The 25,441-nt window shown below is 43.1% G+C and overlaps 1 protein-coding gene across 1 annotated transcript; it reads right to left on the bottom strand.

The window, feature by feature from the left end:
* Positions 1-4,679: 4,679 nt before the first annotated feature.
* On the bottom strand, positions 4,680-21,151 carry LOC308323706 (arylsulfatase B-like). The gene is made up of 10 exons (XM_080775496.1): positions 20,806-21,151; positions 16,506-16,583; positions 13,857-14,043; positions 12,510-12,700; positions 12,279-12,379; positions 9,573-9,679; positions 8,078-8,321; positions 6,934-7,004; positions 5,378-5,491; positions 4,680-5,041 (listed from the first exon to the last, which is right to left on the bottom strand). Exons 1-10 carry the CDS (start codon positions 20,995-20,997, stop codon positions 4,752-4,754), a joined length of 1,575 nt encoding a protein of 524 aa, XP_080631622.1. The 5' UTR covers positions 20,998-21,151; the 3' UTR covers positions 4,680-4,751.
* Positions 21,152-25,441: the final 4,290 nt, after the last annotated feature.

Here is a 25,441-nt window from a genome sequence, read left to right on the forward strand (position 1 = left end):
GCCAGACAATGAATGTCCGATTTTCATAATATTAGTGTTGTTTTATAGGTTTTTTTATATTCTGAGTTGATTTCTTACACTTTGAAAGTAGCCAGAATAATATTTTCTGACTTTTGGTTGGGGTCTTTCTTCACCAGGGACCCCCGGACTCATCTCAGTACTCATTACACATTACATTCCTCGCTCTGCTCCTGTTCCAGAACAATGTCAAATTAGATAATAATATAAGCATTAAAAAAAATTGTAGCTGGTCACTGATTACAAAAATGAATGGTAGCTAATACCAGGGGTCTTCCACATGGGGTCCGGGACCAGTTTTTCCCCTATTCTTGCACCCATGTATGTGTTTTTCAAGTATTTCGAATATAATTAGAATATCTTGCTTTTATGTAAAGTACTTTGATAGTGTATTAGTATTCTACCATTATGGTTACTGCAGGGAATAAAGGTATTGCAACTTCTCACTTTATGCACGCAGAAAATGTTCATTTATTTCACACACTGCACTCACACTAACAACACAACACGCACACACCTATCCTCTTAAAGAGCCCATGGTCAATTATGCCTACAATACATTTTTTGCAGGGTCTATTCATCTTCGTCATCATCATCTTGGATGTCCTCCCTGATAGTGTTGACACAGTCTCCACCATAGCATTTGCAGAGAGGAGTGCAAGGCAGGTTATTGTTTGAGCAGCTGCACCGTCCCTTGCAACCTGCTTTGCAACCACATTTGATGAGCTCAAGTACTGTCTTTGGAGCAGGGAGGGCAAGACACCTGACTGGAACATACCCTCCACTATCTGAATTCCATCCATTTTGTTCGATTGGTGGAAGCTCAGGGCAATTTGTCAGGTATGACTTATCCCGCATTGTGATGTAGTTGGCACGGAGGATATGTGGTAGCAGTGCAGCACGAGTTGGAGGTAGCATCTCACCCTCCAAGTTCTTTGACCGAAATAGTTCCCATCTGAGTAATGGCAAGGTTGTTGGGCCTTTTGGACTGTAAACACGGCATGCAAAATGCTCCAATGACTCCAATGGTGATGGAAGCTTGCCGTTAACAAGCTCAGGAGGAATGGAACCCTTTCCAAGGTCCTTGAAGCAGTTAATGGCAGGATCATCATCATCAAGCCTCAAGTAGGCATTGACCCATGTCTTCTTTGAGATTCCAACTAATTTTCCTCCCCAGTCAGCACCAGAAAAATTGTGTAGGCCCAGGAATCCTTGACATTTGTGACGTCCAAGAACTTGAACTCGTTCAAATATATCTATTTCCCTTTTGTTTGTACCTTTGCCTGTTGAAAATTTCAGAGAAGTTGGAGCTGCAATGCAATCACAAGACACCAAGTCAAGTAACAGCAGGAGAACATCAGTGTCGGGTGACCAAACACATATGTCTCGCAAAGCACCATTAGCAGCAGAGGCAAGGACTTGATGAGGAATCAGGGTATCAGCCTCTTCATGTGTGTGCACCTCCTCAAAATCACGTCCCTTGATTAAGTTATCATATATGACAACCAGCGTGAAAGAGGGGGGCGAAAACATATATGGCTCCATTTTCGTCACCGCTAAAGCCCTTATCCCTAAACTTCTTTGCCTTTTTGCAAAACATTTTTGAATAGTTAAAATGGCCAGTCTACAAGCTCAATGTAGATTGGCTAGATTAACTATAAAAAAAAAAATCTAAATAGTAAAAAAGAAGGCAAAGAAGTTTAGGGATATGGGCCGGTTTAGCGGTGACGAAAATGGAGCCCATAGTCTCTGCCAAGCCTTCGGCCTACAGAGACTAAATCTGTTCCAGAGCCAGGTCAAGTAAATGCAAAACACTGAATTACTAATGGCACGTTTAAAAAGTGTATCCCAAGCTAAATATAACGTGTATTTCTGACAGCAAATGCTCAAGTCTTGCAGGAGAGAGAGAGAGAGAGAGAGAAAGAGACTTTGCATATTGTACATACATACGAACACATGTACGTGTGCTAATTCAAATACATCTGTACGTACATAGAACTATGCATCTTGAAAATGTTTTATGGCCTGGGCCGGCCTAGCGGTCCAGGCACCTAGGCTCTCCATCCGGACAGTGTGTCACAGGTTCGAGTCCCGATCCCGACAACCTTTGCAGCATGTCTTCCCCCCATCTCTCTCTCCATTTCCTGTCTACATACTGTATATCTAATTAATAAAGGCAAAAGGCCCAAAAAATTATACCTGTCCAGGCTCACCTGTCCATTCAAACTCTAGACGGGCCTGCCCCAAAGTTATTAGTGCAGCCGCGCCCCGCAGCCGGCGAAAACTAGAGTTCTCAACAGGCCCGATAATTAAGGCCCGGCCCTACCTGGGCCCTCATCAAACCCTGTACACTCAAGAGAATGTCCCCATACTACCACCCTTAGATCTCCATTTACTGTATGGAGCTGACCTGTTCTGACATTCTATTATGTTGATCTGACCTCATCAAACCCTGTACACTCAAGACATGTTCCTTATATGGCCAATACATAATTGATCTGACCCCCCCATGCCAAAGTGCGAGCGCACGCCCAGCAGTCTGCTGAGGTCGCTTCTCGCCCTCAGGCGTCTTACTGGTACTAAGTGACTGCTAATTTTTCACTTAATTTACTGGACTATTTTCCAAACAGCGGTGAAAAGTTGACCCTGTCTGTTCAAATGAAAATACCAAGGATTCGATATTTTATCACATTTGCGCTAATGAAACAAAACACTACACGGTGGCGGTACAGGATTATTATTTCATGTCAAAACATTCAAGTATCAGAAGATGATGTTACCCAGGGAAAGTAATGCGTCACTCTGCATGTTTAACTTTTCATGTTCAAAGTCATTTCTGAAAAAGCCTAATCTTTTATTTTATTTTTTGATTGTCGATACAATGCCATTTAGGTCAATGATAATTATAACATTATGTTGTGAACTTGTGATATAATAATATATCAGCGGGTAGCCTATTTAAGGGCCATGCAGACAACTGTCTTCCGTGAGAACGTTAGGCTTTGGTACGATGACGTGCGTGACAAGCTGTGTTTGGGACTGTGGTTATGTTAGCATTTGCATGTACAGCATAATAGCAGTGGCACCATGCTATCATAATTGTTACAGCCCGAACCGAGCCTTTGCAACAAACCGAGTAATATGGCTACTCAAGCATACCTCGGTCTGTGCAGAACATGAAAGGCACTCAAAGTGGTATACGTATACCACTTGAAAAATTTAAATAAATGCATTTAAAAATGAACTACCAGTGCTGCTGTCGTCTCACCGAGGGAGATGGCAAGTTTCATACATTGTGCAATGGTGAGTCATATAGCCTATGGACAGCCAAGAATAAATCTGCATAAACGTTTGTAAACGGTATTGAGTGGAAGAAGGAGGAGAGGGCAGTGTGTGTTATTCCAAGGGAGGACTGAAGGCGTGAGATGAGGGTGGAGTGATTGATGGTGTCAAAAGCGGCAGAGAGGTCCAGGAGGATGAGGATGGAGAGGGAACCAGAGTCGGCGGAGAGTAGGATGTCGTTGGTGACTTTGAGGAGGGCTGTTTCTGTGCTGTGCATTGAGCGGAAACCAGATTGGAATGTTTCGTAGAGGTTGTTTGAGTCCAGGTGTGATTTAAGTTGGGAGGCGACTGCTCTTTCTAGGATTTTGGAGATGAAGGGGAGGTTGGACATGGGGCGGTAGTTGTTGGGTGTGTCAGGGTCTAATCCGGGGTTTTTGAGAATGGGGGTGACAGCAGCCAGTTTAAGGGCAGGTGGGATGAAACCAGAGGACAGGGAGGTGTTAATGATTTTGGTGATGGTTGGGGAGAGAGCTGCGAGGCAGGCCATAACTAAGGAGGAGGGCATGGGATCCAGGATGCAAGTGGATGCCTTCATGCCGGAGGTTATGTACAGGTATACAGTGTGTACATTGTATGTTTTGAATAGTTTTCATTTCTTCAAGTAGAGCAGCGCATGATTTGAATAGTTTTCAACGGGTCACCAAGAGTACAAAACAATTTATAAAACATTATAATTTAGGCATTTAGCAGAGTGACTTACTAGTGCAACACTAGGAGTAAGCAGAAAACTAGAACCCCACTCAACAAACAACAAGATAAATTGTCACATAAGCGCAGAGTGCAGCAACCTTAGAAGAGCGAGCGCCTTGAGTTTTTAGATAAATATAAAACATTAACACGTGTGTGTGTGTGTGTGTGTGTGTGTGTGTGTGTGTGTGTGTGTGTGTTTGCAACAGTCACAGTATACACTATAACGCTTTTTACGTGCTTGGACAGACAGACCCAGGGACTCAGGACCCAACGAACAATGTTGGAGACAATCAGGTCTTGGAATACATTCCAGATGTCCGATAGGCTTTGGGTGAGTCATTCTGGACCCGTTCGCTCATTCATTTCAACAGGGTACGGGGGTCCCTGTTTTCAGATGGGGGTCCGTAAGCTAAATTCATTGTGGGGGTCCTTTGGGAACCGCTGCTTTGGTCTAGGCCAGTGGTCCTCAACCTTTTCAGGCCGTGACCCCCAAAATAATCATATTTGAACTGGGGACCCCCCCCCCCAAATAATCATATTTGAACTGGGGACCCCCCCCCCCCCCCTCAAAATAATCATATTTGAACTGGGGACCCCCCACCCTGACAAGCACTAGGAATGTAGGCGTTGAGGCATTGCATTTAGTTTGACTGTGATCCACAGATACTGTATACATATTGTGACGCACAGGTTGAGAGCCTTTAGGCCCAGGGTCCCCAGGCACCCCCGGAGGGTCCGGGGTCGCAGCGGGGGTCGTCGGGGGGGAAGCTGACGGGCGCTGCGCTGCGCTGGTGGTGACGCAGGCGACGCAGCAGGTAGTCCACCACCGCAGGGTACCGCTCCGAAACCTCCTCCCGCTCCTCGGGGTCCAGGTCCACGTCAAACAGCATGACAGGCTTCAGGCGGCCCACCACCCCGGGACCCCCAGGGTCAGAGGAGACGGCGGGGCCGCTGTCGTTGTGGTCGGGCCTCGGAAACCACACGTCACACCCTGGAGGAAGCCAGATGAGCAGGTGGTCGAGAGAGAGAGAGAGAGAGAGAGAGAGAGAGGTCAGTGTCGATTCTGACAGTAAGATAGTTTTCTCTTTTAGACTAACTTGTGTCATTATAGAGGCGACAGAGACCTGATCATTACATCAGAGGACACACAGAGGACACACATTGAACACACACTAGACAGAGGACACACACTGGAAAGGCAGAGGATAGACAGAGGACAGACACTGGACAGAGATTGGACACACAGAGGACACACACTGGACAGACAGACAGACAGACAGACAGACAGACAGACAGACAGACAGACAGACAGACAAAGGACACAGACCTGGGTAACCGGTGAGCAGCTTCCAGTTGGAGGAGCGGATGGCAGCGTGAAGCGACACGTTGAAGCCAGAGTGGACCTGCTTGGCTGGACGGAACACACTGGACCTGCCAGGACCTGTGGAGAGAGAGAGAGAGAGAGAGAGAGAGAGAGAGAGAGAGAGAGAGACACACACACACACACACACACACACACACACACACACACACACACACACACACACAGAGAGAGAGACACAGAGAGAGACAGAGACACAGAGAGAGACAGAGACACAGAGAGAGAGAGAGAGAGAGAGAGAGAGAGAGAACACTGTCACCCATAGTCTGCTTTTGTCTAGCTTATTGCATTTGGCGTTTTAAGCATTATGTTATACTTTAGCTATTGAAAAATAGCATATCTACAAGCTCGTATTTTTGAAAAATGGGGATCCTTGACATGAAAATGTTTGAGAATGTTTTTCAGAAAACTGTCAGGATTTAGAAGGCATTTGTAGAATCGCTCCCAGGTCTAAATGGGTTGTGACAATAGCACATTGTAATGTTTTTCTACTTTGTTTTTCTACTTTGTTTTTTACATTTCTTCTCATTAAAAATAACATACATAATGTTATTTTTAATGATTAATGATTATTATGATAATTAAGAATTGTATATTGTATATATTACTGTATATCCTTTCCTATTCATGAGAGAGGTAACGGGACTTGATGTACCTGGGGTGATTGACAGCTGTCATAGACTGATGTCGCCACCCACACAAGGTTGCTAGGAAGTGACACTCGGGGAACAGGTGGGAAAAACTGCAAACAGAGGTGTAGGCCTACATAGGAGAGAGGAGCTCCGGGGCCAGATATTGTTTAATTCATTAAAGTAAAAGTTTAAACTTAGTATCTGCAGCCGAAGAGAAGGATTGTCGAGGCTATCGGGAGAAGTGTTGGTTGCTGCCGTTGGTGATTCGAACAGTGTTTGGAATATCCGTTGCCGGCGTGCGTGGTGTTTGATGGAGCCGACGCTAACGGTGAGATCTTTAGTTGGATTGTAAACATTTAGGGGTACCACATTCGCATTTTTCTGTTGGACCGTTTAGAGCGGATCTTTTGCGTTTATTTGGATCCTAGGATCAATCAAGGAACTATTACAGACAAGGGCGCTTCATTAAAGAAGAGGACAAGCACGGACCTTTATTATTTATTTAATTTGCACCGTTGACTTTGGGGGGGTTGTTTGTTTTGTTTGGTGTAAACGTTGTGACGCAGGACGCTACAGAGAGCGTCGGGACTTGTTTGGGGCGGCAGGGGTTTTGAAAGAGAGTATTGTTTGTTGATTTCAGTTTGTTTACCGGTTTATTTTTATTATTATCTGTTTATTGAACGCTGTTTGTTTTCTCAATTACTTTTTGCTGCATCTCTATATAAATAATGTAAACTATAACCCTACGATCCCGTTGTTTATTTTTCCTTACTTAATGATTTGCCTTAAGTTATAAAGGGCGATTGTTACAGGGAATCGCTCAAATGTTGAATGAGTGCTAAAAGATCATTCAAACGACGACAGACTTACATGGTGCACTATCGTAGTAGAGAGGGTCGATGTTGTGTAACAGCTCCACTCTGGGCGACGCAAGACCTTTGCTGGAAGACACACGCAAACACATCATCACATCAGTAGACTCCTGCGTGTGTGTGTGTGTGTGTGTGTGTGTGTGTGTGTCATTCATTCATTCATTCATTCATTCATTCTCGAGAGACATTGAGGTTTCCCTCATTTGCAGTGTCGTCGACGTTTGTCAGTAGGCTACAACATAATGCAACATAGTATGATGACCATTTGTCAGGATGTGGAGACTCATTGGCAGTGTTGCCATGTATTGCGGAACAAATAAGCAACCAAATGAAAACAAGCCAGAAAATACAACACAATTTTAAGGGATAAACTTGAGAAAATCTGAAAATAATTAAATCAAATAGAATAGCCTTTCAAATAGCCTCGCACTGTAGGCTATTACACAGTCAAATCTGTGACCGCACTGAACTACTAAAGTTTATGTTAGCCTATCAATTCAAAGTCTTGTCTGTATTTTTGTATAGTTGTGTGAGGGTGCTGGGGGTGTGGCTTGAAGGGGGCGTGGCAACCCGAGACCACACTCCCAAGAACTCCTGAATTCTGACACTACAATGTTGACAACCCTGGCCACTTATAATAAGCCAACATGGTAACATGTTGTAGTTGGCCAATAAACAACGACAATCTCTCTAGATGTAGCACCATTATGATATTACATTATTGTTCATATAGCTTTTTTGATATACTTTTTTTTTTACTCTTTATCAGATTAACCATTTTCTGTTGGCTACAATGTGTGTTAACGAGTTCTCTCCTCACCTGGTGGTGATCAACACATTGAAGGGTTAGTGCTAATTCGTTAATGAGTTGCACATGTTGAAGAGTTAGGCCTCATTCAAACACCAATCAAACACATTTTTTTTGTTTTTTTAGGCCACCACAATGCTTTTCCAATGGGTGTCACATGGTTTGACCAAACATTTTGATCTGGGGGGAGGGGCAGAACACCTAAAACAACAAAAAAACAACCAAACATTTGCTTGATTGGTGTTTGGTACGTGTGAATGAGGCCTTAGTGTTGAGTTACCAAGTGAATTAGTTAATGTTAATTAGTTAATTAGTTAACAAGCTCTCTCCTCACCTGATGGTGTTCCACACGTCGAAGCCGTCCAGCGGCTTTGTGCCATTGGTGCTTCCTCCGGCCACGCCCACCAGCGTGGGCAGCCAATCAGAGATGTGGATGAGCTCGCGGCTGACGCGCCCGGGCCGCTGCAGCAGCGGGCTTGCCACAAAGGCCACGCCCCTGACTCCGCCCTCCCACAACGAACACTTCCTGCCTCTCAGCGGCCAGTTGCTTCCTCCGGCCAAAGTCTGGCCGCCGTTATCTGTTAATCAAACACTTCATCATACATCATCTCATTGTGGCCAGAATCAGAATTTGCGTCCTTACCTCCGTCTTCAATGTTACTCAAAATTGTCCATTCATTGTCAATCCTATAATGCACCACATCTCTGCGTGCGTGTGTGTACGGTTGTAATGCACGTAACTCGAGAACCGTTTGCCCTACCGACTTCACATTCGACACACGCGTTCCACACCCCCGCAGGGTGTGCAGTGCCTGGTATCGAGTAGGTCAGACCTACGATTCTACAGAACCACCACAAAAGGCTCTGCTCAGGCTCTGCCAGTGGGCCTAATCAGCCTAAACCAATTGATTGCCATGGCAACCCCACACCTGCAAATTGATTACTTAACCACTACACTTTTCACAGTCAGTTTGCACTCAGGCAGACAGACAGAGGTAGACAGACAGATACAGAGATCTCCATATACAGTATGGGCACAAAAGGGACACAGACAGATGGGTGCTATGACAAGTTGACAACAGGTATTATTAGGTTCCCAAGTTGCATCGTTCTCAAGTAGGCCGGTGGCCGACGGGCATGTACAGGTCTAGTAGTATTAAATGTTTGTGTCAGGACAAAGTTTGTGTTAGCAGACACACTAAAAGCTGAACATAGGGGGGCACGGTGGCACAGTTGGTAGTGCGGTCGCCTCATAGCTAGAAGGTCCTGGGTTTGATTCCCGCTCGGGACGCTGTGGGCGCTGGCGGCGTGTTTCCTCCTCTGCGTCATCAGTGCCCATACCCGAGGTGGGGTTGGCGAAAGGGCCTTTCTGTGTGGAGTTTGAATGTTCTCCCCGTGTCCCCTAGGGCAGGTACCCTCACAAAAAACATGCAGTAATCCTGGTCACTAAACTGCCTCCCCCTTGCCAGATGGGGTGCCTGATGGAGGGGAAAGGAACTGGTTGGAATAACGTGTTCCTTCCACGCGCTACGTCCAACCAGGGAAACTCCCCCCTGTCAGGTGTAAAGGAGCAACTTGGACACTGGATCTGGATCACATTAGATAATTGACACAGGGGTGAAAAATGGGTTACAAAATCGTGGGATAAAAAATTTAAGTAAAAAAAAAAAAATGAAGCTGACCATAGGATGGATCACCCCTCAATTAACGGTTGGGCTGACCCAGAATGCTGCTTGACCACTTAGCATCAGGGTCTGCTATCTTTGCTCTTTGGCAGATTTGTTTTTGAAAGATTTCGCCTGCCCAAAATAATGAATATAAAGTTGTACCTGTAGAGAAGACCAGTACGGTGTTGTTCCAGAGGCCTGCCTCCATCAGGCTGTGTGTGATGTTTCCTACTGCCTCGTCCATGGCACTCACCATGCCTGCATACTGTCTGGAATATAATAAATCAATGAAGCCACAAGGTTACCCTGTATTTTATAATGGCTGAGAGGAGTGGTAACTGCCTTAACACTTGAATAAATGATTATGCTAACTAGAGTGAAATATCTATACCTGCGGTGAGGTTCCTTTAAGAGAATAGTACTACTACCAGAAAGACGCGCAAACGCGGGAAGCGAACGCAGCTCGTACATATTTGCTGCTTTGGGGACTCCTTATATGGTTATGGCTGAGTCATGGTGACGTAATCACTCAGCTCCATATATGGGCACAAAAGCGGGACAGACACACAGACAGACACACACAGACATGATCTGCTAGGTCTCATAGTAAGTGCTCACTGCATTCGCAACTACTACTACCAGTAAGACGCCTGGGGACGAGAAACGAAAGGGCGAGGTCGCGTGCGTTGGCACGAGACCTGGGAACCATATATGGGGCTTTCCCCATGTATGGGGAATTTGAGTGATACACTGACTGACTGACGGGAAATGCATGATTCCATAGTTAACTGTGACCTTTATGGCAACCACAGTGGTTATCATGAGACTGTCACAATATGATCATATATTGGCATTCCCATATATGGGCTTAATATTGATCACAGTCAAGGATCTCCATATATGGGCATAACAGGGATTGTATTAGGGTAGATTCCGCAGACGTTGAGCTTGAGGCCGAGACATCGGCGGTGGCAGCAGTCACACTCTTGAAGTTGCCGATTCTGCTCGGCATAAAAGAACCAATGCACACGGTGGCAATCAACGCACACAAATCTACTGGACCCAAGCAAGACACAGGATACAGAATACAGGATACAGCACATAGGACACTGGACTCGAGACACCGTGACCACACTCAAGACAGGGGCTGATGTCACGTGATGTCACGATGACCTGGGGGCTTGCCTGGGGTGAGTGACGGGGAGAGAGTGACAGGGAATGTGTTAGGTGTCAAAAACGCAAGGTTTCATAGTTAACTGCGACCTCCGGTCGCAACTACTACCAGTGTTGGGCAGTAACGAGTTACTAGTTACATATTACTGTAATATTATTACTTTTTGAGTGGTGCAACCACTCCTACAACCAGCAATGTCCGTGTACGTACCTGTGTACCTGTGTAGGTAGGTAGGTACCTGTGTGTGCACATGAGCCTGAGTATGTTACTGATTTATACCAGTAGGGGGCGCCAGAAACAGAGGAAGGGGTAGTGCTGTGTCTCTTATGAGAGAGAGAGAGAGAGAGAGAGAGAGAGAGAGAGAGAGAGAGAGAGAGAGAGGGGGGGGGGGAATTGCACCACTCAGTTCACACGTGTGTGATTTTTCCAGTAACAAGTAACTTTCACTTACAAATGAGCGTCATTTGTTTTGGTTAATTCGGTCGTTATGCACTCATAGTAGATGGTTGTTGCAACTTGCATGGCATGCAAAAATAGAACAGATCTACAAGCTATCAACGGGTAAAAACAGACATGCGTTGTAGCTTGTAGATCTGTTTTTGTTGGCCTGCACAGCCTGCGCACAGTTATGACGTAGCGTATGCGTCTGGGGTCTCAGACTCGCTTCACTTCCAAAAAACAACAGAGACAGACAGAGACCATGACAGAGAAATGTATCGGTGTTATTTTGCATTCTTGTCTGTCAAAGATGCCAAGTATATTAATGTCCGTTAACTTTGCGTGGGCAAAAAACCACTTTGTCTAAACGTGTTGAAGCATCTGTTTAAAGACACACGAGAAACACAGAGCTCCCCCCCTCCCCGTGCAGGCAAAACAGACTGGATTTGATCCGCCAGGACATTAAATGGAGACTATCTGAAGAATTGGCTGGTCGCTGGTTGTATTGTTGTAGACGAGAGGTTAACCCGTCCCTCATGAACAGTTGACTCGGCCTCATAGATCCATCATGGTCCGGAGCGGTTGTGCAAAGACCTGCCTGCTGTTTAATGCAATTTATTTGTGTGTTTAATATACGTTTTTTTGTTGTTGAATTACTCATGATAAAGTTGTAAAAGTCAACAGTATGTATATCCATAAAATCAGCAAGCATCACGCTAGCAGACAATACTCTAGTTCTGTCTTTCAATCATTTTATTAATAGTATTGTTATTATTATTATTCAATTTTCACAATCTGATACGCAGGCTACTTTCTGCTTGCTTATGTTATGGATATAGGCCTACATACTGCTGACATTTACAACTTTGTCAACAAAAATACTTATACATGCAATGATGCACAAATAAATTGCATTAAACAGTGCTGCCGGGTGGGTCTTTGCGCAACCGCTCTGGCATTGGACAAATAAACTTTGAGGTCCAATGTTAGGCTGCCTACAATCTGAGAACCCATCGGCAAATAAAGGAATAGCAGCGCCCTCTTTTTCCTTGAAATTGGACGTGAGTTTTTATTTTATTGATTCCAAGTAATAAGTAATGTAATATTATTATTTTTTCTAAGGAGTAATAAGTAAAGTAAAGATATTACTCTCCTAAGTAATATTGCCCAACACTGACTACTACTAACTACTACTACTAACTACTAGTACTAACTACTACTACTACTACTACTACTAATAATAATAATAATAATACCTGCGGTGAGGGTCCTTTATGAAGCTATAAGGAGCTACATATCGTTCTGGAACCTGTAGCGGACCGTGCACTGCCTGCAGCGCTACGTACATGAACAACGGCTAAAACACACACACACACACACACACACACACACACACACACACACACACACACACACACACACAAAAGAAAACATCAGTTCAGTGTGTGTTTGTGCGTGCGTGCGTGCATGCGTGTATACGTGTGTACCTTCTTGCGGGGGTGTGTGCGTACGATGCTGACCACTCGGTCAGTGAACAGCTCAGTGGAATAAAGCCCTCGGTAGCCATGCGCTACCTGTTCCCCATCGCGGAGGTCCAGGGCGCAGCGCGTCACGTTCTCAGACGCGACGGGACTACAGCACACGTGACTGAAGTAATCCTCAGAGCCCGTCAAGTAGCCTATAGGAGAAAATGTAACCGGAAGTTACAGGTTCAATGGGCTAATATGCACGTACAGAATAACACTTCCTATACTTCCGGGTCACTTCCATACTTCCTTTACAGGTGTTACACATGCTACTAATTAAAGCCATTTAGTGTGCTACTGTACCCCCATAACTCTTGAGAGTGTACAAATTGAATCAAATTGTGTGTGTGTGTGTGTGTGTGTGTGTGTGTGTGTGTGTTAATGTAATGCACATTGTAAAGCCATTTGGATAAAAGCGCCATGAATGCACCATTTAATAATCTATTTCATTAACCCATTTAGACCTGAGGACGCATCTGTGTCGCCTCATAGCTTTTAACCACTTTTATTTTAAACTGTAGTTGTTGAAAAATAGCAGATCTACAAGCTCATAGCACGGCAACAAGTGCCACGCTATGGGCTTGTAGGTCTACTATTTGTTGTTATTATTATTTAAAAAAAGCAATTGACAAAAATACCAAGCATCTCATGTATTAGGAGGGCAGTATCGGTCGCCAGAACCCAATGACGGGGGTTTTCGATGAATCTAACATGGTTACAATAGGGGTTGAAGTTGCAATGGGTTTGCATAGGAAGGGCGCGGGACTGCTAAAATGTAAATCAAATATCTAAATACTGAATCGAGCAAAAATATCCCATAAGCACAAGTATAAAATATGGTCATACATTTATGAAATAAATAATTAATTTGTGACCAAATTTGACTGAGGGACTGCCATTGGATTTTTTTGTTTCCATGTCATATGAAAGTGAATCATAGCTTCAAATTGACATATTGGTTGTTCAGTTTGACCCAGCAGTTTTGGAGATATGGCTTATAGAGTAATGTCTTGCAGAAAACAGCGAGTTGAGAAAACAGGCTTGAAAGGTTCACTTCTGTGGACTCTAACATTACACCTAGCTATGTTTAATTAATTTCATATTTACATCGATTTCAGCTCTGACACTTATTTCAGACATGCGACAGAGAGACATTTGAAGAGTCTGCCTGTGCTATTAACTCATGAACTCCTCTGAAGAAAAGCTGGAATTTGCGCGATGGCAGGCTCTCAGTCAAATCTGGTCACAATTGTGGAACGTGGCACGTTGTTTCTGCCAGACAGCGACCATATCAATCCGGTTACCAACCAAAGTAGGAGTGGAATCCGCGCCGGGTGGGCAGGCAGTCCTTCTTGTACATGCCCAGGTGCCACTTGCCCACCATGTGGGTGGCGTAGCCGGCCCGCTGCAGGAGCTGTGGCAGCAGCACCTCGTCCGTTGGCACGCAGTACGGCTGGCACGGCCAGATGATGCTGTGCTGCATGCCCGTGTGGATCTGCGTGCCAGGGCAGGGGGCAAAGGTCGTTATGTCAATGTGGTACAGTATTGATTTTGAAAAAACGTTCGTCGACTACCTTTTTTCACTGACGAAAACTAAATGGAAACTAAATGAAAACTAAGCTATGGTGAAGAAAACTAAATGAAAACTAATGATGACTAAAACTGAGACTAAATATATTAACAATTTGGTCAACAAATAAAAACTAGATTAAAATGCTAGGACAAGATATCCAGTAAATAAAATGGCTAGAGACAGACCACGAAGGAAGACACCCCCGCGAGATGGGTGTCAGCTGGCACGGAGCAAGAAGGGTCGCCAGAGACCGGAGTAAATGGAGAGGACTCGTCGCCAATAGGAACGGGAGGAACTAAGTCTAAGTAAGTAAGTAAGAGTCTAGGTGGCTGAAACCTTAGTTGGCTCATTTTACCTGACGGCCCACTTTACCTGAGACCACCCATCTGTTCTGATGCTGATAATTCATTTTAGAAGCTGCATGTACAAGCCATATAGTAATTATATTGAGCTAGATTTCTAAGGATATGCCACAAACTTAAGACTGGGTTTATACAATACAGTGGCCAAATTTCACTAGGCTATGTTATTTTTGTTTGTAAGTGGTGTACCTGCCACTTTGTTATTCTGATGTAGCCTATCAATCCACAAGCAAAGCATTAACCATTGTTTTAATATGTATGGCCTTGAGTTTTCGAGATTAGATGTTCCTGTATTGCTAAAAGTTAATGGTACTCAAGTTATGCATCAGAAACCACATAACCTGTGCATTTTCTGTAGAATCAACATTGATGAAGTGGGAAAGAGCAAGACCTATAGCCTACTACTGAATCTAATAGACCAGTGGTTTACGTTTCACGTAAAGGACCCCCAAATTAATCTGTATTTGGCTGTGTATACCCACATATGACAATATTGTGCCAGCGACCCAATACAGGATTTATTGTGTTTTTCCATTTATTGTGTCGCACCTGGCTATTGGCAAACCTAAACTGCTATCATAGTTAATAGAATAATTGGATTATTTGCCCGTAAAACTGACTTTTAACCTACTGGACCAAATACTCCAGCTATATAAATGGACATCAACACAATTTAACATTTTACACTTCTACATCTGTATCATCATGTGTCTTTATCCTCGTCTTGTAGCCATGCAGGATTACATTGGGATGCAGCGCCCACAATTGTCAAGTGCCCTAAACCCACCACCTTCCCTCGACTTTGAGTCAAGGAGAAAGCCACCAAAGATGAGTCAGGAATTGCCACCAAAGAAAAGTAAGCTTGCCATTGTATGAATACATGGATACTGAGATCACTGCACCATCCCTTTCAGTGATAGTCAATCTAGATGTATTTTAGGGCGCCCATCACTTCAATGCATTTCAGAGCTGCAGTATTATTGTCTTAATAAAATCCTGTTAATCGTGTAACTGTAGTTCATAATTTAACATGTTTTGTTTTGTTTTGTTTTGTTTTACAGCCTCATCCACAGCAGACATTGTGCAACCAACTGGATCAGTGACAGATACCACAACTGATGCTGCCAACATGAGCTTTGCTGTGAATGATCTTGCGTTTGCAGCATCAGGTGAACCAACTAGTAGTAGACAGCCCCTGATGCCACGACCTTGTAGCAGCTTCCAAAGAACATGCCCTTTAGAAGCAAATCAGAAATCTAAACACGTGTATAAACTGAAGGACAAACTGAAGTGACGAAAAACTGCCAACAATGCAGGTGGTGATATCAAGTCCATTCTAATGCAATTGGAGATTATATTACATCCCAGTCAGAACATATGCTTCCGTGAGAACACTGATTAAAATGTCTCAGTGCAAGGCTCATGGTTTCCGGTGGACCATTCAGGACAAAGCAGTGTTCTTGGGTCTGCTATACATGTACATGCCAGTCCAAAGTGTTACAGACTACTGTCACACAACTTTCCTGTGCCAGCTGTCCAGACACTGCAGAGAATTGTGAGGTCGATTGCTATAAAAACCTGGCTTTAATGAAAAACCTCTATGGAGACTACAAAGCCAATGTCACTGAAACAGGCAGTCCACTTTGATGAGTCTGCAGGCCGGGTTGAGGGCTTTGAGGACTTTGGAAAAGGACAATGCACTCCATATACAGTATGTTGCCAACTATGCATCTTCATTCATTGTGAGAGGGCTGTTCCGCAAGTGGAAACTACTTTTTGGGTATCGTTTCACCAGTGTATACAAGCTGGAATGGAGTGCTTAATCTTTATCTGTGGCCAGGGTGCTGTCAACTTTTGGTAGAGCGTATGGTTAATATGTAAGGGATAATATCTGGCTAGGTGGTCATTGTCTGGAGATAATTCACAGACAGGGAGTTTAACTGAAGGTGAATTATATTAATTAATTAATGACCCAGTATCTTCCAGTAATAAACTAGTAATCTAGATCAATTAATTAATGACCTGGTATCTTCCAGTCATCAGCTGGTTCCTGGAGGGGGTGCACACAGGCTGGACATAGTAGTTATCCAGACGGACGCCCTGTTGAGTGGAGAGAGAGAGGATACAAATTACACATTGTAAGCTTGCACAATGAGTACTTTTACGTTTGGTACATTTTGATGCATACATTTGCAATACTTCACTTGGAAAGGAGCCAATTTAGGTGGTTCGGGCATCTGGTTAGGATGCCTCTCGAGCATCTCCCTAGGGACGTCCTCGACACTGGGAGGAGACCCCAGGGCAGAACAAGGATCAGATGGAGGGATTACAGCGACTCACTGGCCGGGATACCCCAGGAGGAAGTTACTAGTGTTGCTCTGGAGAGGGCTGTCTGGAGCTCTCTGCTCGAGCTGTTGCCCCCGCGACCCGATTATGGATAAACGGTTGAATATGGATGGATGGATGGACATTTTGATGCCAATACTTTTGTACTTACACTCAAGTACATTTTGAATTCCGGACTTTTACTCTTAACAAAGTATTTCTATATTGAAGTAAATTTTTACTTAGATTGGGAATGAGTCCTTTTAGATGAGGGCTAGGTGAACAGAAATGACACTCATATCGAGAAGGTCCCTCTGGTATAGCAGGCGCCCCTGCTGCTGCTGGCCCAGGATGCAATCATCAGCCGCCTACTGCCAGACGTGTGCCTGCTCTTCAGAGACATCCTCTTTAAGAAGGGTTTTAGAGATGACCTGCTGCTGCTGTCCCCAACCAAGGAAGGACTACAGCAGCAACTTGATCTCCTACACAAATTCTCCCAGACATGGGCCCTGACAGTGAACCTAACTAAGACTAAAATCATGATATTTCAAAAAAGGCCCAGCCGTCAAAACCACCAATCTTTCCTGAATACAATCCCACTAGAACAAACAAAAAACTATACCTACCTTGGCCTAAACATCAGCAGCACAGGGAACTACAACCAAGCTGTAAAGGACCTGAGAGACAAGGCAAGAAGGGCATTCTATGCCATCAAAAGAAACATCAAAATAGAATCAATTAAAACCTGGCTTAAAATACTGGACTCTGTGATTCTGTGAGATCTGGGGACCATTAGCAAACCATGACCTTGAAAAATGGGATAAACACCAAACCGAGTCCCTACACACAGAATTCTGCAAATCCATTCTCCGTACCCAGCGAAAAACACCAAATAATGCAGAATTAATCAATAATCATAATTAATTAATCATAATCAAAATAAAAAAGAGAGCACTTAAGTTCTACAACCACCTAAAATAAAGTGACCTAGATGCACTCCATAACAAGGCACTCACACACAGCAAAACTCTAGAGAGATGCCCCCTCAGCCAGCTGGCCCTGGAACTCCGGGCACAAACACAAACAGAGCCACGAGATAGAAAACCCATTGGACTAAACCAAATTATAAAACATCAAAAGGAAAACTATCTGACACATTGGAAAGAAGCAACACAAAAGCAGAGTAAACTAGAATGCTATCTGGCCCTAAACAGAGAATACACAGTGGCAGAATACCTGAGCACCGTGACCGACCCAAAACAAAGACAAATCTTAACTAGGTACAGACTCAGTGAGCACAGTCTCGTGATCGAGAAAGGCTGTCATAGGCAGACCTGTATCCCGAGAGTTAACAGACTATGGACCCACTGCACTCAAAGTTAAGTGGAAACCGAGCTACACTTCCTAACCATCTGTCCATTGTACCAAGACATCAGAGACACATACTTCCCACAGATTACAACCACACCGGAGATTTTGAAAACATGACCAATGACAAAAAACTCCCATATCTGCTGGGCGAAGTACAACAATGTGCAAACACAGCAGCAAGATTTGTGAGTTGCTGTGATAGCAGAAGGATATCAAATGGAACACAACCACCCTAAAGACTAGTAATCATTGTGTATATCCCTGCACTATACCTGCATCGAGTGATCTATTGAAGATTCTGACCTTAAAATGTACATTATTCTTGTTATGATTGTATTGCTGTATTGTTCTTTCTGCTTTGGCAATGTAAATGTATGTTTTCTCATGCCAATAAAGCCCTTTGAATTGAATTGAATTTTGTGCAATTGTGTATGTTGTGTCTCCCTCTGTTATGTATTTGTTTGTCACTGATTTTTATGTGTGGCTGCAGCAGGGGTGAAAGCCCAAGACAAATTTCCCTTGTGGACAATAAAGTTGACCTTGACCTTTAAGGTATTATTGCAATTATACAACATAAGATAATCTCTAAAAATAAAATTTAAATGACAGATGTAGCCACTGCGACCACTAATGTTCCAAGAAACTCGCTAGCCTAGCCACCAAGTCTGCTGCGCTCTTGGAGAACAGAGCAGCTGATTTCTTTGTTTTGATTTAACCCATTTCTGCCATCAATCAGATGCTATATTAAGTTGAGATACTCAATTTGAATTTAGCACAAACAATAGATATAAATGTGGGTATGTGCCAAATTTGGCACATTAGGCTATTACACTATTTTCACTATTACACTACTAATTACACTATTACACTTATTACACATATTACACAATTACACTAGTACACTTATTATACTTATTACACTATTACACCATTACACTATTACATGTATTACACTATTACACTTATTACACTATTACACACAAAATTAGTGTGTTACTAGCCCCTTACCCGTTGTGCAATACCCCCCCCCTTGTGGCCGTGGGGGATACTGCGCCTAGTACATTCACTAATAAATTAATTATTAATCATTAATGTGTTGAATCGAAAAAAAGGGCTTCATTACGCCAGTGACAGACAGACATTCAGACATTGACTGAATTATAGTATGATGATGACGATAATGATTATAGTATGATGATGATGATTACACTATTTCACTATTCCACTATTACAGTTACTACTATCTCTATGATGTGATGCCATGTCCTATAGTGCCCGATGGGTCAAATTTGTCTTAAACAGACATTGCCAAATATCTCAGACAAAGTAAGGTCAAATGTAATCTACTTCAATATTTCTATAGTTGAATCATCGAGTTAGCTGGTGTGTATTTTTATTTTAGCATAACTAATCTCAGATTTGGGCAGTAAGTCTTACACTGGCAGCCTAGAGCCATGTGCTGTCATCTCCACTTCCTGCTTTTTCAAATAAATGTAATTTATCCTCCAAACCACTTGATGGCGCCAAAGTGCTTCCAATCCTACCTTGGCATGTGCCAAAACTGACCCACTAGGCATTGACAGCCTTCTTTTTCTACATCGCCTATATTTGGCCATTAACTGGTATGTGCCAAATTTGACCCAGTCGTCCAAAAGGGATTTAGGTGCTCCTATACTGTCGTTTAAGCACTGCTAGAATGCTGTTTCAACCTATCGGTTTGCTTCCTCGAAACGACCTATTGTATAATGTACCTTGTCAGACAGTGTCCAGGTGTGGGGTGTTTATAAATGTACCTTGTCAGAGCGTCCAGGTGTAGAACCTCCCACGGGGCAGCACACCTAAACCTAACCCTCTCCCAACCCATCACCAACCTTAATCTGGTCGTTTTAACGCACCCCTCACCAACCTTAAAGGAGAATTCCATACTAAAAGGCTTTCTTTGTAGTTGTTACGTCCCCACCAAAGAGGTCCAGGTGTTATTTTGTGCAAAAGCTCCTTATTGGCTGTTTCCCCTACCATAAGCCCTAAATTAATTGCATTGAATTGAATGGGAATTGAATGGGGCTATGGGGTGTTGTGCTAATTCGCTTATTTCCATCGCTCAAAATTATAATTTCTTTGTATATATCCTCTCTTCATAATGTAAATAATATCCCAAGCGGCACACTTTACTACTTCTTTCGATGGTAATAAGCGAACTAGCATAACACCCCATAGCCCCATTCAATTCCCATTCAATGCAATGCAATTCATTGAGGGCTTATGGTAGGGAAAATAGCCAATAAGGAGTTTTTGCACAAAAAACACCTGGACCTCTTTGGTGGGGACGTAACAACTACAAAGAAAGGTAAGAAAGATAAGAAAGCATTCTAGCATGGAATTCTCCTTTAATCCCGTCGTTTTAACACACCCCTCACCAACCTTATGTCTAACCAATGCCTAGTCTAAACTAAGTATGCCCCCCTTGTCAGACAAGAGTCCAGGAGTAGTTTCACATTGTCAAAGTCCAGGTGTAGTTTACCTTGTCACACAGAGTCCAGGTGTAGTTTTACCTTTTCAGACTAGAGTCCAGGTGTAGTGTTTATTTACCTTGTCAGACTAGAGTCCAGGTGTAGTGTTTATTTACCTTGTCAGACAGAGCATCCAGGTGTGGGGTGTTTATCTCAGAATGGTGGAAGCCCACATCATTCCAGCCCAGATCATCCACCAGAATGAACACTATGTTGGGCTGAGGAGTCACCGCTGAACACACACTCTCCTCCAAAAACAACCACAACACAAATGTAGCAGCTTTTAAAAATACAAACATTATGAGCATTAATAAAATACTTTTAAGTTTAGGAAGTAATTTTAGTTGAACTTATTCTCAGAGCAAAGATGCAGTAAAAACAAAAACAGGAACACACGTGATGCAACTGCGTCATAAAAATAATATTTAATGGATACATATTTATATGAGTCTGTTCACTAAGTGTAAAACATTCCCACTGCTGCTTCCTGGTTGTTGTTGAAGAGACGTCGGCCAAGCACAACGGCCAATCAGAACAAGCCACTGCTTGGTCACGTGATGAATGTAATGATCGAGAGAGAGAGAAAGAGAGAGACAGACAGACAGAGACAGACAGACAGACAGACAGACAGACAGACAGACAGACAGACACATTATTAGTAGTAGTAGTAGTAGTAGCAGCCTAGTTAGTAGTAGTATTCAATGATTATTATGGTTACTGAATGAACAACTGTCAACGGTAGAGGTGCAATGCCGCCCTCTGGTGGCAACAAACTAAAACTACAGTGAGGGGACTATCATGACAATCATAATGCATGTAAGCGTTAATACAAAATAAATGTTTCAGCACTAATTAATTAAGCATTACAAAAAAACATTTGTAATTGTGCTTGAAACAAAACAAGTTCTTGGAAACTAAGGCAGCACAATTATAGATCCCCATGCATTTTTGTCACTCAAAATCCCCTATACATGGGGAAAGCCACATTGTGCCCAGGTCTCGTGACATCAATATGACATAGGTCTCGTGACATCACTATGACATCATCAGGGATGATAGTAAATCAAGGATCTGGCCCCGTATTTCTAGCTGTTTTCAAACTATTTCAAACTATTTAGAACTGGTGTATGTCCCCTCACCAAGTGGGACGAGTTGTCTGCCTCACTTTGGGCTAGTGTTCTGTGCCAATAGAACGAGTAGCCCCCCACTGTGGACAAATTGTTCAACCACAGTATAGAGTGCCGCAGTCCCTCCCCCTTTCAGAAAAACGAGTGGCCCAGGAAATGAAACCCCAATGCATTCTCCCATCGGCACTTCTTATTTAATTTATTTAAAGACGGTTACGCCGCGGACAAAGCCAACTCGGATCGTGACAAATCATGACAATGAACACAATGTTTTGGGCCGATGAAATCATTAGAAAGAAGAAAAGAAAGTCAGGAGACAACACTATTTGTTTTGTTTTTCGTCTTATAAATTATTTGATCGGCCCAAAACATTGTGTTCATTGTCATGATTTGTCACGATCCGAGTTGGCTTTGTCCGCGGCGTAACCGTCTTTAAATAAATTAAATAAGAAGTGCCGATGGGAGAATGCATTGGGGTTTAATTTCCTGGGCCACTCGTTTTTCTGAAAGGGGGAGGGACTGCGGCGCTCTATAGGGGCATTTTAGTGATTCAGATTAACACCATCTCTGAAAACACGGATTGATGTGAAAACACGTAAATGGTGGGGAAGCCATTGTGAAAACACGTTAATGTCAGTCATGCTTTGAAAATAATAAAAAGTGGCACTTAAATACAGAAAATAGGCTAATCTCACGATTTACAATTCCATTTCAAAAACATTGCCCAGAGCCCCAACTAATTTCCTACCCTCAACTGGCTAGACTTAATTAATGTTAAAATTGATGATAACAATGCATTATTACAAAGTTGAAATGATGCTGCCGCAGTACTCAGCCTTTAATATCTTGTCTCGTTTGTTCCTATAGGTCAGTAATGATCGACAGAGACTTGAAAGCCATAAAACAGGTTTTCCCAAAAGCAAAGGTTCTCCTGTGTTGGTTTCATGTTCTCCAGGTATTTATGGCCATATAATAAAGGAAATCAATGAGTGAATTATAACATGTATTAACGTTTTAACATGCAACATACCAAACAAATAGCCTGGCTTGGTCATCCTGACCATGTTATGTAGGCCTATGTCACGTTCGGTTTCATTGTCAGATGTCCCTAAAAAGTCAGATGTGGTGTGAAGAACAACTATTATGATACTGGTCATAAAACTCACTCAGCTGACATGTGTGTTAGAGGCTGTACATCGCTGGGTGACATTAAGAGATGGTGGGAATCTGTCACCTCCCCAAAGAAAAGTTATGCATGCCATGACATTGATGAAAGCATCATCTTTATGCTCTTTCTGTACATTATTTCAGGGAGAATAATTCTTGGCAGTTCACTTTAAAGTGTAAGGATCTTGAGGGCCAGATTGGCAGCAGCTGAGTGACCTGAGTTACTAGGGCTGACCCAAAAAAATTGATTAATCGACGTTCAATCGATACGCACAGGAATCGATTTTTAAATTTTGAATCGAATAGTCGTTTAAAAAAAGTGGCCGCTTTTGGTCCGCAAAACGTCCCCATTTGGTCCGCGAGCCTTGCTCGCGCCTCGCAGCACCGCAACGCCTCCTCCCCTCTCCCCCTCACTCATCACGGTAACAACAAGGAAGTCAACACACAGCAGCCTGCCTGCCTGCAGTCATGCCGCCACAAAATAAATCAAAAGTGTGGTTGCATTTTAAAATATGCAAGGAGAACAAAGAACAAGTGGTGTGTCAACTATGTGAAAAGAAATTGGCATATCACAACTCCACTTCGAGTCACTTAGTACATGTAAGTATTATTATTATAATAAACGAAACGTGCTTCGGAGGCGAAACATATTACCCCATGGCTAATGTAAGGTTAGACACGTGGCTAATTGTTATCATTATGTTTTTAGGTGCATGAGATAAATCTGGATGGTTCATCTGCCGGTTCCAGCACGACTCAAACCACATTGGAGTCAACAGTGAGGACATGTACAGAACGCAGGAAGGGTGCCTTAACCGCTGGAATTGTCTCAATGATTGCCATGGACATGAGACCAATAAACATTATTGAAGGAAAAGGGTTTAAACGTTTAATGAAAATTGCAGAGCCAGGCTATACTGTGCCTAAGAGAGAGTATGGGCCGATTCATACTCCTATTTTAGAGCCGAATAAAAGTCGTTTCGGCGCTGTAGAGCCTACAATTTGACGTCATTTGAGGTTCGGGGGGGCGGGTACCGTCCTAAAGTCGGCTCTTCGGTGCTACTGAAAATTTCTGACGAGCCGAAATCATTTCGGCACTACAGCGCCGAAATGGGAGTATGTATCGGCCCTATGTCTCAAGTGAACTTACTGCAAAACACAAAGTGATAAAGAATCACATTCGTAGTGAAATTGATGGGTGCGCTGCAGTTAGTTTCACAACGGATATATGGTCCAGTATAAAAATGGAAGGATACATGACGGTGACAGCTCACATGATAAACAGCGACTGGGAAATGAAAAATTACGTGCTGGAGACCAAGATAATGGAGGAGTCTCACACAGGCGTAAACATTGCAGCCAGACTTGGAGAAGTAGCCGACGCATACGGTATACCTGCAGAGAAGAGGGTCGCTGTCGTTAGCGATAATGCATCTAATATGGTTGTGTGATGATGGATCCGAGGGAGATCAGGACGAGGGGCCGACTGCGCAGAGAGAACTGAATGACTTTGTTAGAGATAAATCCAAAGCGAGTTCCGGACCACTGTCGTGGTGGAAAGACAATGCGCCACGTTATCCTAAATTGGCAGCAGTAGCTAAGCGGATTCTCTCCATCCCTGCCACTTCAACACCGTCAGAGCGCATCTTCTCCGAAGCGGGATTTATTGTCAACAAAAATAGAAGTTGCCTGTTGCCAAAGAATGTAGACACATTGTTTTTTTTGGCACACAACGAAATTCGGATGCAAACCGACAGCAGTGAGTAGAGTGAGTCGTCATTGTGTCAATCAAGGCCTATTGCTAAAGGCAAGCTCAGTAGCCTATATTAAGCCTATACTTTTTTTAGTTTTTAATTATACTTTGTCTTTTTATTTGTGTTTGCCATTTGCCATTTGTTTTATTTAGTTATAGGCCTACGGTATTTAGCCTCAAATGAAGGCACAGTGAGCACACAGGCCTGCACTTGGTTTTATTTTATGTAAAAAAAAAAGAAGAATTAATTGCACTTTGTTTTCGTTTACTTTATACTTATGTTAAGAGAAGTAATGCCTCTGTTCATATTGCACATTTTCTTTATGATAACTATATTGCACTGATCTGATACTATATTGTGTTTTGTTTAATTCCTCCTTTGCTCCTCCGCGAGCCATGCTTGCGCCTCGCAATTGCGGCTGTGAGTTTGATACAAATAATAATAATAATGCTGCACTTTGTTTTCGTTTATATATACTTATGTTAATAGAAGTAACGTCTCTGTTCATATTGTCTGTATAGTGATAACTATTGCACTGATACTACTATATTGTTTATTGTTTAATTCCTCCTTTTCTCCGCGAGCCTGCATGTCTCGCAATTGCTGCTGTGAGTTTGTCGTTTGATTGATTGATTGAAATGTATTAACAGTTTGCAGAATTACAGTACATTACATTTCAAGCACAAACTGAAATACAAAGACTG

This window comes from Protomyctophum bolini, assembly GCF_963924005.1.
Source record: "Protomyctophum bolini genome assembly, chromosome: 11".
NCBI classification, from domain to species: Eukaryota; Metazoa; Chordata; class Actinopteri; order Myctophiformes; family Myctophidae; genus Protomyctophum; species Protomyctophum bolini.

Excerpts from the sequence above, each read along its gene's own strand:
- LOC308323706 (XM_080775496.1), bottom strand. The coding sequence starts at position 20,997 with ATGCTCATAATGTTTGTATTTTTAAAAGCTGCTACATTTGTGTTGTGG. Across the intron at positions 14,044-16,505 it reads TGATGACTGGAAGATACCAG|ATCCACACGGGCATGCAGCA; the intron begins GTCATTAATTAA and ends CCTGGCACGCAG. Across the intron at positions 12,701-13,856 it reads CGGATTCCACTCCTACTTTG|GCTACTTGACGGGCTCTGAG; the intron begins GTTGGTAACCGG and ends TTTCTCCTATAG.